Genomic DNA, 15670 nt, shown 5'->3' on the forward strand with positions numbered 1-15670 from the left:
AGTGATACTGTGGAGGATAGATACAAAGTTTAAAAATAAATGGCTGATCTCGACCCTCCAGAAGTCCTATGGTGCCAAGCATTTATTCTGGAGCATGTCCTTTTCTCCCCTCTAAGTGCTCTGATTGAGTCCTCACACATTCAAATTATTTTTTAATATACCCCACTTCCACAGATCTTTTCATATCCTTTGCATATTATAGGTGCTTGAAAACTTACTGAAAGTTTTGAGTTTACTACGTGCAATGACATGGATAGAGCTAGAGTATATTATGCTTAAGTGAAAAAAACAAAGACAAATTCCATATGATCTCACTCATATGTGGAATTTAAGAAAACAGATGAACTATATGGGAAGGGGAAAAAGAAAAAAAGGAGAGGGAAACAAGCCATAAGAGACTCTTAAGGATAAAGAACAAACTGAGAGTTGATGGAGTGATGTGCGTAGGGAATGACTAGATGCCTAATGGGGATTAAGGAAGGTATTTTTGTGATAAGTGTTGGGTGCTACATGTTATAAATCACTGAATTTTATTCCAAAAACCAATATTGACTGTATATTAACTACCTACAATTTAAATTTAAAAAAAGAAAAAAAAGAAAATTTTGAGTTTGAAAAATTATCCTAGATGTCACTATCACGTTATAAAAATAGGGCATTTCAACACAAGGTAACAGGCATATAATCTTAAAATAAAAAATATTCCTTTATATGGAATAGATTTCAATTTACTAAAAAATTACCATTTTTTCCTTATTTTTCTAATTTTGACATAGTACAAGGATTGCTTGATCATGGACTGGCATCAGTCCAAACTGGTATTAGAAAATACATGCCAATTTTTACTTACAGATACTTAGTAAGTGCTTGGTTAAATTTTATTGATATATTCTTTTTCAAGGATTTTCCACAAAAGCAATCAGCTCCATGGAGAGAGTACTATTTCTAGGTCTAAGACATCTTAATAAGCGAGAAAAAAATAAATATCAAGATTACTGGGGAAACATCAAAAGGATACAAGCCAATTAAGTGGCATTACCACTAAAGAGCAGATTATATGAGCACAAAAAGAAAAAAGGTTTCTGCTGCCTTTTTTTTTTTTTTAAGATTTTATTTATTTATTCATGAGAGACACAGAGAGGCAGAGACATAGGCAGAGGGAGAAGCAGACTCCCTGAGGGTTCTGGAACCCAATGCGGGACTTGATCCCAGGACCCCGGGATCACAACCTGAGCCAAAGGCACGCTCAACCACTGAGCCACTCAGGTGCTCCTAAAAGGTTGTTTCTGACAAAGACATACATTGGATTTACCCATGTATCTGAATTAACACAAAAAAACCCCAAACGTAATAGATGAAACAATGCTTTTCAAGACTTTGGACATCATGCAAAAAAGGACAGTCATATACCTGAGAGACAGGAAACAAAGTGAACCCCAGGAATTGCCTAGCTTCCTGCCTTGTGAGACAGTATCTAGGCCACATTGTAAAGAAGGGGAAGCCAGTCCAGAGGTTTCCTGAACTGAGGAGACTCAACAGGAGTCTGGAGATGTCAAGGTAGAAAGTCATGGGGCAAAAGAGTGAAGAGAAGAGAGTTACACAGAGTGTTTCAGAAATTTGCAGAGGGTCCCCCTCAAGTCTTCCAAATTTGATGAAAATATAAACTCATTCATACAAGAAGCTCAGTAAAACCCAACTACATGAAGAAAATACCCATGCACATCAAATCATAGTCTCTTGTAACTAGTGACAAAGAGAAAATCTTAAAAGCAACCAGAATAATGAATACAAAGGACTAAAACACATTAAATATATACAAATCCATGAGTTCATCATAATACTAAAATAAACAAACAAACAAACAAACTACCCCAAACGTCATTGGACACTTCAGAGATTATTAGGATACCAATACGCTAAGAATTGATAAATAAAAGGGAAGAATGAAGCATTTCTTGTGCCTTTCCTGTACAAACTGTGTATCAGTGTCTAAACGGATGAGAGAAGTGCTTCTTAGATGTATAACTAATAAATTCAGAAAGGCTAAGTGAATTATAAAATCACTCATTTTAAAAATCCTTAATTAAAAATTAAGGACTAATTATTTTAATTAATAATCAAGTTAGATAATCAATAATCAAGTTTAATTAAATAATCAAGTTAATCAGTTAATTAAATAATCAAGCAAGATAAATATTATTGATGACTACAAAATACTTTTAGTTAACGGAGTGATGGGGGAACTTTATAGTGGGTGGATCAGCCTGAAAACTGAACTCACCAATCCATGTTAATACCACAATTGTATCTTTGGCTCTGATGTCATAGGAAGTATACAGCATTGCCTATGCATGTATGCCGGCCCTGAAACAGAACCTGAATCTAACCAAACCCACAGATCTAACTGCCAGCTTACAAGAAAAAAGGGAAGAGGAATATATTAACTGATACCATGAAGATACAATCAGCCAAATTGAAAACATGAGTAATTTTATGAAAAATGACTTATGTTCTTCAACAAGTAAATGATATGAAAAGGATGAGGTAAATATTATTATTTTTAAAGATTTTATTTATTTTTTTTTAATTTTTATTTATGATAGTCACAGAGAGAGAGAGAGAGAGAGAGAGAGAGAGAGAGAGACATAGGCAGAGGGAGAAGCAGGCTCCATGCTGCTTCTGGATTCGATCCCGGGTCTCCAGGATCACGCTCTGGGCCAAAGGCAGGTGCCAAACCGCTGCGCCACCCAGGGATCCCAGATTTTATTTATTTACTTAAGAGGGAGAGAGCACAAGGAGGGGGAGCAGCAGAGGGAGAGGAAGAAGCAGGCTCCCTGCTGACCAGGGAGCCTGATGTGCACTCGATCCCAGGACCCCAGAATCATGACCTGAACCAAAGGCAGAACTCAACCAAACCACTCAGGCGCACCAGGATGAGGTAATTATTAGGGAGACTGAAAGAAATTTAAAAGACATCAATCAAATGTAAGATGTAGGGACACCTGTGTGGCTCAGCAGTTGAGCGTCTGCCTTTCACTCAGGGCATGATCCCAGGTCTGGAGATCAAGCCCTCCATTAGGCTCCCTGTGATGAGCCTGCTTCTCCCTCTTGCCTGTGTCTCTCCTCTCTTTCTGGTCTTTCATGAATAAATAAAATCTTAAAAAAAAAAAAGATGTAAAGCATGTTTGCACAAATCATTTGAAACAGAAAGCTAAAATAAGAGTATGTATTAGACCAAATTAAGGTATAAAGTTAATTTCAAGGTCTAATTATGATACTGTGGTTATACTACTTTTTAGAAAGTCCTTATTGGGCAGCCCTGGTTGCCCGGCAATTTAGCGCCCCGTCAGCCAGGGGTATGATCCTGGAGATCTGGGATCAAGTCCCACGTGGGGCTCCCTGCATGGAGCCTGCTTTTCCCTCCACCTGTGTCTCTGTCTCTCTGTCTCTCATGAATAAATAAATAAAATCTTAAAATAATAATAATAAATAAATAAAGTCCTCATTAAGGGCCGCCTGGGTAGCTGTGGTTGAGCATCTGTCTTTGGCTCAGGATGTGACCCTGGAGTTTTGGGATCAAGTTCTGCTCTAGGCTCCTGCATGGAGCCTGCTTCTCCCCCTTTGCCTATGTGTCTGCCTCTCTCTGTGTCTCTCATGAATAAATAAATAAAATATTTAAAAATTTTTTTTCTTTTAAAGTCCTTATCAAAGGATCCTTGGGTGGCTCAGTGATTTAGTGCCTGCTTTAGGCCCAGGGTGTGATCCTGGAGTCTCGGGATTGAATCCCACGTCAGGCTCCCTGCATGGAGCCTGCTTCTCCTTCTCCCTGTGTCTCTGCCTCTCTCTGTGTGTGTTTCTCATGAATAAATAAAATCTTAAAAAAAAAAAAATTGTCCAGGAAAAAATAATAATTTTAAAGGTATGTGCGTGTGTGTGTGTAGGAAAATATAAAAAACGAATGGCAAAATGCTGATTACTAAAATTCTTTTTGCAGATTTTATTTTTTCAAAGGTTATGACCTAAGGAAAATAATTTACTTACTTGGTGACTTGCCTAGGTTGTAACTATTAAAAAAACAAGGTTTTTGAGAGTTTACACCTTGCTTGTCCACTTGATGGGACTGAGTAGCTTCCTTCAGTTGAGATAGAATTTGTCTACCACTGCGCTGAGAAGATGCATTGACTTCAAATATCTAAAAGAAGAATATACGAAAGCAAGGCAGAATGGTTGGTTTTCCTTTAATCCAAGTGTAACTACTACATTAACATTCTCCCAGTGTAGCTCCTACTAACCTTGAATCCAAGCTCCTGAGCACAAGCATACACTGCAGCAGTTTTCCCCACTCCTGTTGGCCCTGTTATAAGAACAGTATTGCAAAGGCGAGTCTCTTCTTCGTCATCTGAACTGCCTTTAAAATCTATGCTATCCGACAGATCTGAAAAATTATTCAAATGCAAATTATGAATTGATAATTGCTTGGGCAGCAATTCTATCTCACAAAATGCAATGATCACACCTTACAAACTTCTTGCCAATAAATGCTGGAAATTTAATTTATAAAAACTAGAAAATCAAATGACTCAAAATACCTTCCTGTTTCTCATCTTTTTTTCCCTTCAAATTTTGTCTTTCTTCCAATTCAGCTCTTTTCTTCCAGTCTTTCAACCAGCTGCCATGAGAAAATGTATGTTAATAAAAATAATTCACAGAATAGAGATCTCTTTGAACCAACTATATATAGTAAAATATCTTTACATGGGCATGAATATTTTTATTTTTTTTGCATGAACATTTTTAAATGAAGTAATTTTACCAAAATACACAGACTCTGTGTACAAAGTTATTCACTGCAACATTGTTTATACTAGCTTCCAAAGGGAAAAACCTAAGTATCTCAGTAGGAAAAAAAGATACATACAGTAGAGTTACCTAAGAAACCAGTACAGAACAACTGTAAAGAACTGAGGAGACCATGTGATGACATGAAAGATGCCTAATACATGGTATTAAGCATAAGTAGAAAGATTAAGTTCTAGACTGCCCAAGTCTGAGTTTCAGCTCCAGCACTTTCGAGCTGTGTGACTCTGGACAAATAATTCAACCCCGTAGGCCCATTCCTCATCTATGAGATAAGGACAATAGTATCTACCCTCATGGTACAGTTTTAAGGATTAAATGAGCTAAGAACAATGAAAATATTTAGAACAGTACTAAGCTCAAAGTGTTAACTATTATTATAGGCCCCTATTTCTTATATGAAATCCTTTGGACAAGTGAGTTTTAGAATTCAAAAATTTTCAGGTATTAGAAAAGTAATTTGGCACATATACCATATATACTACAATACCTCCCGGTGCGTGGAGCCTGCTTCTCCCTCTGCCTGTGTCTCTACCTCTCTCTCTCTCTCTCTCTCTGTGATGACTATCATAAATAAATAAAAATTAAAAAAAAATACCTCTAATGGGGTCTGTAGCGTTACATCTACAATTACTTAATATTTCTATTTTAAAAAATATATGAACTCCTGGGCAGCCTGGGTGGCTCAGTGGATTAAGCACCTGCCTTCCGCCAGGGTGTGATCCCGGAGTCCCAGGATCGAGTCCCACCCCAGACTCCCTGCATGGAGCCTATTCCTCCCTCTGCCTGTGTTTCTGGCTCTCTCTCTCTGTGTGTGTGTGTGTGTGTGTGTGTGTGTGTCTATCATGAATAAATAAATAAAATCTTTAAAAAAAAAAAATCCCTGGGGGATCCCTGGGTGGCACAGCGGTTTGGCGCCTGCCTTTGGCCCAGGGCACGATCCTGGAGACCCAGGATCGAATCCCACGTCGGGCTCCCGGTGCATGGAGCCTGCTTCTCCCTCTGCCTGTGTCTCTGCCTCTGCCTCTCTCTCTCTCTCTCTCTCTCTCTCTCTCTGTGTGACTATCATAAATTTAAAAAAAAAAATTCCCTGGAAAGATTTTTTTAAAAAATAATAATAATAAATAAAAAATATATGAACTCCTATTAAGTGAGATTCCTAAAACTCATGATATATGATAAAGTTAGTAACTTTCGGTTTTCAGAACTTCTTGGATATGGGAATCATAAACAAAAGATTATGGACCTGAGGGATCCCTGGGTGGCTCAGCGGTTTAGCGCCTGCCTTTGGCCCAAGGCGTGATCCTGGAGTCCCAGGATCGGGTCCCTCATCGGGCTCCCTGCATAGAGCCTGCCTCTCCCTCTGCCTGTGTCTCTGCCTCTCTCTCTCTCTGAATAAATAAATAAAATCTTAAAAAAAAAGATTATGGACCTGAATTAATAGTAATATGATCCTATTTGTTAAGAAGAAAGGAGCCAATATATGCATAAAATTTTTTCCTGGAAGGTTTTACAAAAAATCTTTAATGGTTGACCTCTGGAGAGTAGAAATGGAAGAAAAAAGGAATATTTACTTTTCACATTTTTCCTAATTTTCTTTTTTTTAATTTTTTTTTTTTAATTTATGATAGTTACAGAGAGAGAGAGAGAGAGAGAGAGAGAGAGAGAGAGAGGCAGAGACACAGGCAGAGGGAGAAGCAGGCTCCATGCACCGGGAGCCCGACGTGGGATTCGATCCCAGGTCTCCAGGATCGCACCCTGGGCCAAAGGCAGGCGCCACACTGCTGCGCCACCCAGGGATCCCCAATTTTCTTTTTTTTAAAGATTTTATCATGTAATGTATTACTTTATAATTTCTAGATTTTAGTATAAATAAAATAAAGTAGTAAAACTAGATTCATAAACAGTTTCTCAATTCTTTTACAAGTTTTACCAACCTATGTAACTTTTTTATAGCCAGTTCATTGCCTATGAGTTCATTGGAGTTCTGAGGTTGGTACTTTTCTGTCCAAAGCATGTCTTCAGTTCCAGAATCTAAAGCAAAAAATATGCATTAAAATATTGCTCCTTGACATAAGTATATATTCTTAGACATTTACAGTATTGTTTCATGTAAATAATACGTATTTATACAAGTATTTATATCTACAAAATGCCAAAAGGGGCAACTTTACATTAAAGTTCTTTTCTTAAAATTAAAAAAAAAAAAGTTGTTTTTTTTTTTTTGAATTTTTAATATTTTTATTTGAGGGAGAAGGAGAGGAAGAGGGAAAGAGAACATGAGTAGGTGGAGGGACAGAGAGATAAGCAGACTTGCCACTGACTATGGAGCCCAACGCAGGGCTTGATCCCAGAACCCTGAGAGCATGACCTGAGGGGAAGTCAGACACTTAAGTGCCTGAGCCACCCAGGTACTCCATATTTGAAATTCTTCGTTATCAAAACACTTCCCCCTTAGAAGCTAACCACCACTGGGCCAAGTGGGTGACTCAGTCAGGTAAGTGTCCAAGTCTTGATCTCAGGACAGGTCTTGATTTCAGGGTTGTGAGTTCAAGCCCCACATTGGGCCCCACAATGGGTTACGTGATGGACACGGAGCCTACTTAAAAAGGGGGGGGGGGAGGGACACCTAGGTGGCTCCAGTTAGTTAAGCAGCCAACTCTTTGATTTTGGCTCAGGTCATGATCTCAGGATTGTAAGATGTCTGGCTCTGCACCTGGCAGAGTCAGCTCCTCTCCCTTTGCCCTCTGCCGAACCTCCATCCTCCCCTTCCGTGCACACTTTCAAATAAATATATCATTAAAAAAAATAATAATAAAAAGCTAACCACCATAAAGTCTCATGACAGTAAAGTACACATTTAGGGCAGCCCGGGTGGCTCAGTGGTTTAGCACTGCCTTCAGCCCAGGGCGTGATCCTGGAGACCTGGGATCAAGTCCCACGTCAGGCTCCCTGCAAGGAGCCTGCTTCTCCCTTTGCCTGTATCTCTACCCCTCTCTCTCTGTGTCACTTATGAATAAATAAATAAAATCTTTAAAAAAAAAAAAAAAAAGTAGGGCAGCCCGGTGGCTAAGCGGTTTAGCACCGCCTTCAGCCCAGGGTATGATCCTGGAGACCCTGGAATGAGTCCCATGTCGGGCTCCCTGCATGGAGTCTGCTTCTCCCTCTGCCTGTGTCTCTGCCATGCTCTCCCTCTCTCTCTGTGTCTCTCATTAATAAATAAGTAAATCTTAAAAAAGAAAAAAAAAGTACACATTTAGAAGCGTAGAGCATGGCTGGCTCTGTGGGTAGAGCATGTGACTCTTGATCTTGGGATCATGAGTTCAAGCCCCATGTTGAGGGTAGAGATTCCTTAAAAAAATTTTTTTAGGGGATCCCTGGGTGGCTCAGCGGTTTAGCGCCTGCCTTCGGCCCAGGGTGTGATCCTGGAGACCCGGGATCGAATCCCACGTCGGGCTTCCTGCATGGAGCCGCCTCCTCCCTCTGCCTGTGTTTCTGCCTCTCTCTCTGAGTCTCTCATGAATAAATAAATAAAATCTTTAAAAAAAATTTTAATATTAAAAAGATAAATATTAGCACATATTTAAAACTTTAATAATCACTAAAAAAATGAAACATGAAAAATAATGTATACTGTAAGAAATAATCTAAAGAGCAAAGGCAGGGCAGCCCCGGTGGTGCAGCGGTTTAGCGCCACCTGCAGCCCAGGGCATGATCCTGGAGACCCTGGATCAAGTCCCATGTCAGGCTCTCTGTAGGGAGCCTGCTTCTCCCTCTGCCTGTGTCTCTGCCTCTCTCTCTTTCTGCATCTCTATGAATAAATAAATAAAATCTTTAAAAAAAAAAAGAGCAAAGGCAATATAATTTTAGTGCAATTTCCTTTGACTCCTGGAAAAAAAAATTAAAACGACCTAAGTCAACTTGGGTAAATGGAGATGTGCTACTCCCATTTAAGAAGACGGAATGTTGGGGATCCCTGGGTGGCGCAGTGGTTTGGCGCCTGCCTTTGGCCCAGGGCGCAATCCTGGAGACCCGGGATCGAGTCCCGCATCAGGCTCCCTGCATGGAGCCTGCTTCTCCCTCTGCCTGTGTCTCTGCCTCTCTCTCTCTCTCTCTCTCTCTCTCTCTCTCTGTGTGTGACTATCATAAATAAATAAAGAAAAAAAATAAAAAAAGAAAAAAAAAAGAAGACGGAATGTTGTAAAGATGCCAATTCATTCCAAATTAATCTATACACTAATGCAAAATCAAAACCTAAGGGGATTTGTGGGGGTAGGAGAATCTGTAGGTCTTTCAGCAGTGCAGCTACATAAACATAGTTTTAAAAAATGATAGGAAATTTGCTGTATAAATATCAAAACACCTTTTAAAGCTATATAACTGGATGACTTAATTAATTTAAAAAAAAATACTTTGAAAAAGCTAGATAACCCAAATGGGAACATGTCAGAGACACGTGAAATAGATATAAATTGTATAGCATTAAAAAATAATAATGATAAATACATAAAAATTGTATAGTACAATTCCAGGTTTTTAAAAAAAACACATATTTACAAAAGCACAGAAAAATCAAAGACCAAACACCAATCTATTAAATGTGTCACTGTGTCAGTGTGTAATTAATAAGGCTTCCACTTTTTGTTTTATATACATATATAGCTTGAATGTTGCAATGAACATGTATTAAAAAGAGAAAATGAAGGGTTAAATAAACAAAAGTGTTATAGGAGCAGAGAAAGAAGGTCTGATTTACCAGGAATAGGAGATCTTTCTGAGGGAGACTCTTTGCCATCATCTATTATCAGAACATCAGGATCTTCAACTGCTTCTGTTTCTACTTTACACGTTATACTCAAAGTAGTTTGTTTCTTCCTGGATGTTTTAGAAAGGCCTTGCTTTATCCTATTGGAGTTGTTTCTCTTGTCAAATTCTTCTGGTTTCTCATTTATCTTTTTTGGACTTGGTGAAGACTCATTTGGTTTCTTTCTTTTTGACTTATGAATGTCTATTTCCACTCGTTTCCTTTTGGTTTCCTTTTGATTGACATCAGGCTCTAGTTGTGGACTTTCTATTTCAGAAATTACAGAAGTGCATGTGCTTACTATTCAACCAAAAACCAATTTTAATATCCAGTCATCTATATATCACTTCAAAATATCCAATAATTTTATTACTCCAAGATAGAGGTAAGGATCAAATGTGGCACAATGAATGCAATCAGGACATCTTGTTCTATAGACTGCCTTTTATACAAAGTATGTAAATTCAAATGATCTCACCTAAGGCTTTCCTTAAATGAACTATTAATGTTTTAACCTAATAAAATCTGTCTTTAGGTTTGCATGGTAGGGGCCAACACTGCACTGACCAAGATGCTTTACTCCAGTTGAACAGCTGATCATCAGCAATATTCTCTCTGGACTTCCAAGAGTCAATGACCAAGTCTTAATGTTTTCAAAAGCAAAATGTTAACGTAAATGATAACTGTCACTAACCTTGTTTACGATGACATTCAGAAAGTACTTGGTGCTCACTTCGTTTTTTTAGAAGCAAAGAAAAATATGTCCTCAAAGAAAACTCAGGATTTGACCACCTAATTTCCTCTAGCAAAAGATTTCTTATTTCTTCAGTCATATCTTTCCTTCTGTCCACAAACTGCAATAAAGAATAAAATGCTCAACAGACCTACATTATCTATTTTAAGATTTTTTTTTTTAAGTAATCTCTATGCCCAATAGGGGGCTCAAACTCACAACCCTGAGACCAAGAGTTGTCTGCTCCACTGACTGAGCCAGCCAGGTGACCCCTACATGGTCTATTAATATTAGTCACCAACCACTTTCTAATAAGTCAGTATTAATGTAGGAGTAGTTTTAGTGACTAAATACAACACTGACAGCAAAGCTGCATTTGCATAGCTTTTGAAGGATTTCATTCATATTTTTATTGTTTCCTCTTTCAACTAACTGTAAGTTATACATTTATCAGATTAGAATGCTGACATATACAATACCTAAATGTGCTATATAACCTAATATTCTTTTGAAATTGGCTACCATTAATTCTTAAAATGTTTCCAAAGCTGTAGGAATATTTAAAAGAGATGTCTACCTCAACTGGGATTTATTTTTTTAAATTGGACTCTAGGGGAAAAAAAATGAACTTTAGATGACAATAGTAGATATCCAATTTTTTTTTTTCCCCTCTGAGAGATGTGAAGGAAACACCCTACAAAGGATGAGCTCTCTATACTTACCACAACCGTAGAATTAGTAATTTTGGAGTTTGAATTCAATGTTGAAAATTCACCAAGAGCAAGAACACATTTTGAAAGATCTATTACTCTAGTATTCAGTTCTTTAAGTTTGGTTAAGAGAGGGCACGTAGGTGGTTTCAAATGCCACAAGTGGCATCCTAAAGAAAAACAGAAAATAAGTATCTTAATTACTTTCCTTGTATATTACTTTCCTAATATACATTCAATGCCAAATATGCAAACATGCAAAGACCTGACAACTACACAGTTAACACAAAGATACCAAAACTCAAATGACTACACAGGGAACACTTCCAACAAATAAAATCAATAAAAAATTAGTGAGTCTTCTGTTCCAATTGTTTAAAATAACCAAGTAATAGCAAACTTTGTTTTCTTTTTTAATCAACCTTGCTACTCAGGGTAAAGATTTCAGGGGCAGTTAGCATCCTGCTCTAAAGTTTAAACTCTGAAGTCAGACCTGGGTTCAACTCCAAACTGTGCCACTTGCTAGCTAGGTGAGCATGAGCAAGATCCTAAACCTTAGCTTTTTCATCTGTAAAGCAGAGGTGACAACTGTAATAATCAAAACCTCCTAGAGTGGTTATGGAGATTAAACTACTTATGCACACATATGCCAGATACTAGTAAATCAATATGTAATAACTCTTAAGGTTCTAAGAGAGAGATTCTCTCTGGGCTTCCCTCATCTCATCTACAAATATATATGCTAAGTTTGACAGCAGCGCTCTGGTGAAAATGTGTTTATCAGTATCAGGGAAGAAGAGTGTAACTAATTTCTATAGTTGAATATAGTAATACAAATGCTGTAGAAAATTAACTGGTGAAAGTAACAAGACAAGTTTCATCAACTGAATGGCGAATGGCAGAGCCAGGGAAGAAAGGGAAAGAAGTCTGGTTGGGAATTTCCCTGTATAAATGGAAGGCTGAGGGGCACCCAGCTGGCTGTCAGTTGAGCATCTGACTTAGGCTCAGGTCATGATCTCAGGGTCCTGGGATACAGCCTTGTGTTGGGCTCCCTGGTCAGCAGGGGAGTGTGCTGTCCCTCTCTGTCTCTCCCTGCTCGTGCTCTTCTTTCCCTCTCAAAAAATTCAATAAAATAAAATAATAAAATCAAATCTAAATGGGAGGCTGAACAAAACTCAAAAACTATTAAGGTCAGAAACACAAAAGGAAAAAAGAAAGAAAAGGAATGTAGATATTTCATTGAGTAGAGGGAGTGCATTAAACCAAACCACAAAGCCAGCTGAGAAGAATACAATTGCTTATGTACTGACAAAAAAACCTACAGGCAGGAACAATGACGAGGATGATATAAAGCTTTGTACACTTTTGGTAATTAAAAACTATATAAGTAAAATAAGACTGTGGTTACTATAGCATTTGAATCCAAATAGAATCCAGTTCTGATCAAGCTAAGACAATTGTGCAAGTGGCTTGTGCAAACAACTCACCCATGTGCATAGTGTGTGTGAGGAAAGGGTGAGATGGAGCACGCAACGCTGCTACTTACTTGTTTGTTACCTATTCTAGCAGATATTTATATGGGATGAGAGCGAAAAAAGCTGTTCTGGAAAGGAGGCAACCAGATTTCACTTGAACATTCAGTAGCCCATTGGAAAGGACAGAGCTGGAGCTCCTCTGAGAAAGTCTTAAAGATGACCTGTTATACACAGGCTACGTGTGAAGAGCACTGCCTTTTTTAGAACACAGTGCCTCTCAGAACAAAAGCACTGAAGGACCCACCCACGTGCCTACTCTCTATTAGCACTTGGGGTGAGGGTTGAGGGCTGAGGATGCTGCTGGTTCTCCTGCCCCAAGCTCCCCATCCTCAGTAAAGTGAGTCCAAGATTGAGGAAGAGAGAATGAAACACATTCTTCAAGTTCCCACTAAAAATCCCTTTAAGAATTATCTTTAAACCTTTGCCTCATTTTAAGTCACCTTACAGTTTCACATTCCTTCTATCATTTAAAAATATTTCATTATAACAAACTCACCATCATCTTTTTGTTGTACGTGGACAACTCTCTGGAAACTGGTACTCACTGCATTGTACACATCTAATGCAGCAGCTTTCTTTGCAATCTGTCGTTTCAGCAATTCTGGCAAACCACTCATTAGAAAGTCACGTTTTGCTTTAAACTGCACATCACAATCCTGAGATTTTTCACATGTATCTTGACTTTTAAGAAAACGATGTGAAAAAGGAAACCTAAGGTTATAAACACTTAAAAAAATAAACCATAGAACACTTTTTAATTTGATAAAAATCAACTATTTGAGATGTTAGCTGGTCAAATTCATTTTTGCTTATCATAAAAAGTATATCAGTTTTAAGAAATTACGTAAAATACATAGAGAAAAATGATTTGAAGGACATCCACCAAAATGTTAATAGAAGCTATCTTTAAATGGTGAGTTTCTTCCCTGTGTCTTCTGTCTTCTTTTTTAAGAAGCAAGCCTTTATATTATAATCTGAAAACAATGTGTTATATTTCAAAAAGTTAATATAGGAATTTCTAAGGTAATGTTTCCCAAATAGTAAGCGAGAACATTAGGGCCTTTATTACTGACACCTGGGTTTTACCTGGGTTATCTCCATCTTGCTAAATGTAAGAGTCTTGACTTCCCTGGGAGGGAAATGAGGGGGTAGAGGAGGATGGGATGCTGGAATAGTGGAGTGGGGAGACTGGTATCACAGCTTATCTGCCCTTCCTAGCTTGTTACATACAGAATGAGAACTGTCATATTCTCTACAGAAATTTGGATCAGTAATTAAAAAGAGGCAACAAGAACTTCCATTTCTCTTTTCCTTTACTATTTGAGAGAAATGAGGGAAAGATGAGATCCAAAGAGAGTGTGGAGGAATTAATCTTAGAAAAGTGGAGGTATACCTTTTTTTAGTGTTAGTTGGAGGGATGGAGGAAAAGATGGGTGAAGTGGTAGCTAAATGAGTATGTGCCAAGGGTACCTGGCTGGCTCAGTCGGTAGAGCATGCAACTCTTGATCTCAGGGTTGTAAGCTTGAGCCCCATGTTGGGTGTAAAGTACTTAAAATATTAAAAAAAAAAAAGAGTACCTACCTATAGCAGAAGGTAAACTTTCAGGAGAAGGGTACAAGGTAGTGCTGTAAAATATACATGTTATATATATGTGATACAATATGTATTATATGCAATTATAAATAGTTTGGATGTGTGTGTATATGTGTATGCATATATTTGTGTGTGTGCATATTTCCTAGGTTTTTTTTTTTTAATTTTTATTTTATTTATGATAGTCACACAGAGAGAGAGAGAGGCAGAGACACAGGCAGAGGGAGAAGCAGGCTCCATGCACCGGGAGCCCGACGTGGGATTCGATCCTGGGTCTCCAGGATCGCGCCCTGGGCCAAAGGCAGGCGCTAAACCGCTGCGCCACCCAGGGATCCCTTCCTAGCTTTATCTGCTAAGAAGCCCAGAAGCTCTGATCCCTCAGGAGCAATGAGTAAAATAAGCACTTAGATGTTGGCTTCTAAATACCATCCTACAATAAAAAGAACCAAGGCTCTGTGGAATAAAGGCTATATACAGAGCTGGGGCAGGGCACATCAAAGATGAACCTGGAACATCTTCCTGTTCCACAAAGTAAGGAATGCCAAATAAACGACAGGGATGTGTCAAAGGGACACAGAAACCATGCTGAAAACTTCCTACTAGCTAATTAGAAATAATCTAAATATCAAAATAAAAATTGATGGATTAAAACTCCATGAAAAAATAGGAAACCATGAATAAATATGTAAATGAGAGATGTAAAAGCACTTTCTCATAGCAGCCAACAAATAGAAAAAGATAGACCAAGGACAATGAGCAACAGCTCAACACCATCTGACAATGATCACAGTGTGGTTAATTAATCCAAGTGGAAACCATCAATGTTAAGGCTAATAACTGGAGGTCTGCTGAAGAACAAGATACTGACATTATTTTAGAATATCTTTCCCCAAATATGAATCAGTTTCCAAGGAAAGGGTGAATTTAAGGTGGAGAAATCTAGCAGACGTCAACATGCCCAGCGGGTCAAGCTCAGCATCACCAGTGGTGAGGTAAGGTCACCTACACCTCCTTATGTGATGCAGGGAGAAGAGCAGAGCACTGTTTTCTGTGGTAATTCTGACAGAAATGTAGAACTTGAGTCTCATAATGAGGGACTATCAGTTTTAAGAAATTCCATAAAAATAAATACATAGAGAAAAATGATTTGAAGGACATCCACCAAAATGTTAACAGAGGCGATCTTTGAGTGGTGAGTTGAGAGTCATCCTACAACACATATGGTCTGCACCCTTCAATAAAAACAGTCGCAGAAATGGAAAATCCTGGTAAAGGGATATGGAGTTCTTTATAGTATTCTAGTAGCTTTTCTTAAAGTTATTTCAACATCAATTATTTTTAAAATTCTTTCAGGGGATCCCTGGGTGGCGCAGCGGTTTGGCACCTGCCTTTGGCCCAGGGCGCATCCTGGAGACCCGGGATCGAATCCCACGTCAGG

At 38.3% G+C, this 15670-nt stretch overlaps 1 protein-coding gene across 6 annotated transcripts in view; it reads right to left on the bottom strand.

Annotated features, from left to right (window-relative positions):
• ATAD5 (ATPase family AAA domain containing 5) overlaps nt 1-15670 on the bottom strand; it is a 49663-nt gene that overhangs the window by 16645 nt on the left and 17348 nt on the right. For 5 of the 6 annotated variants that reach the window (XM_055328010.1, XM_055327978.1, XM_055327970.1 and 2 more), the window contains 8 exons: nt 13136-13365; nt 11117-11274; nt 10356-10515; nt 9614-9928; nt 6795-6891; nt 4590-4669; nt 4293-4435; nt 4042-4192 (listed from right to left, as the gene is read on the bottom strand). In XM_055328010.1, the coding sequence (XP_055183985.1) occupies nt 4042-4192; nt 4293-4435; nt 4590-4669; nt 6795-6891; nt 9614-9928; nt 10356-10515; nt 11117-11274; nt 13136-13365 (1334 nt within the window). The remainder of the gene's footprint in view (nt 1-4041; nt 4193-4292; nt 4436-4589; nt 4670-6794; nt 6892-9613; nt 9929-10355; nt 10516-11116; nt 11275-13135; nt 13366-15670) is intronic. The other variant, XM_055327987.1, reaches the window with a different exon arrangement.

The sequence above is a fragment of the Nyctereutes procyonoides genome, unplaced genomic scaffold (assembly GCF_905146905.1).
Source record: "Nyctereutes procyonoides isolate TBG_1078 unplaced genomic scaffold, NYPRO_anot_genome, whole genome shotgun sequence".
Lineage (NCBI taxonomy): Eukaryota > Metazoa > Chordata > Mammalia > Carnivora > Canidae > Nyctereutes > Nyctereutes procyonoides.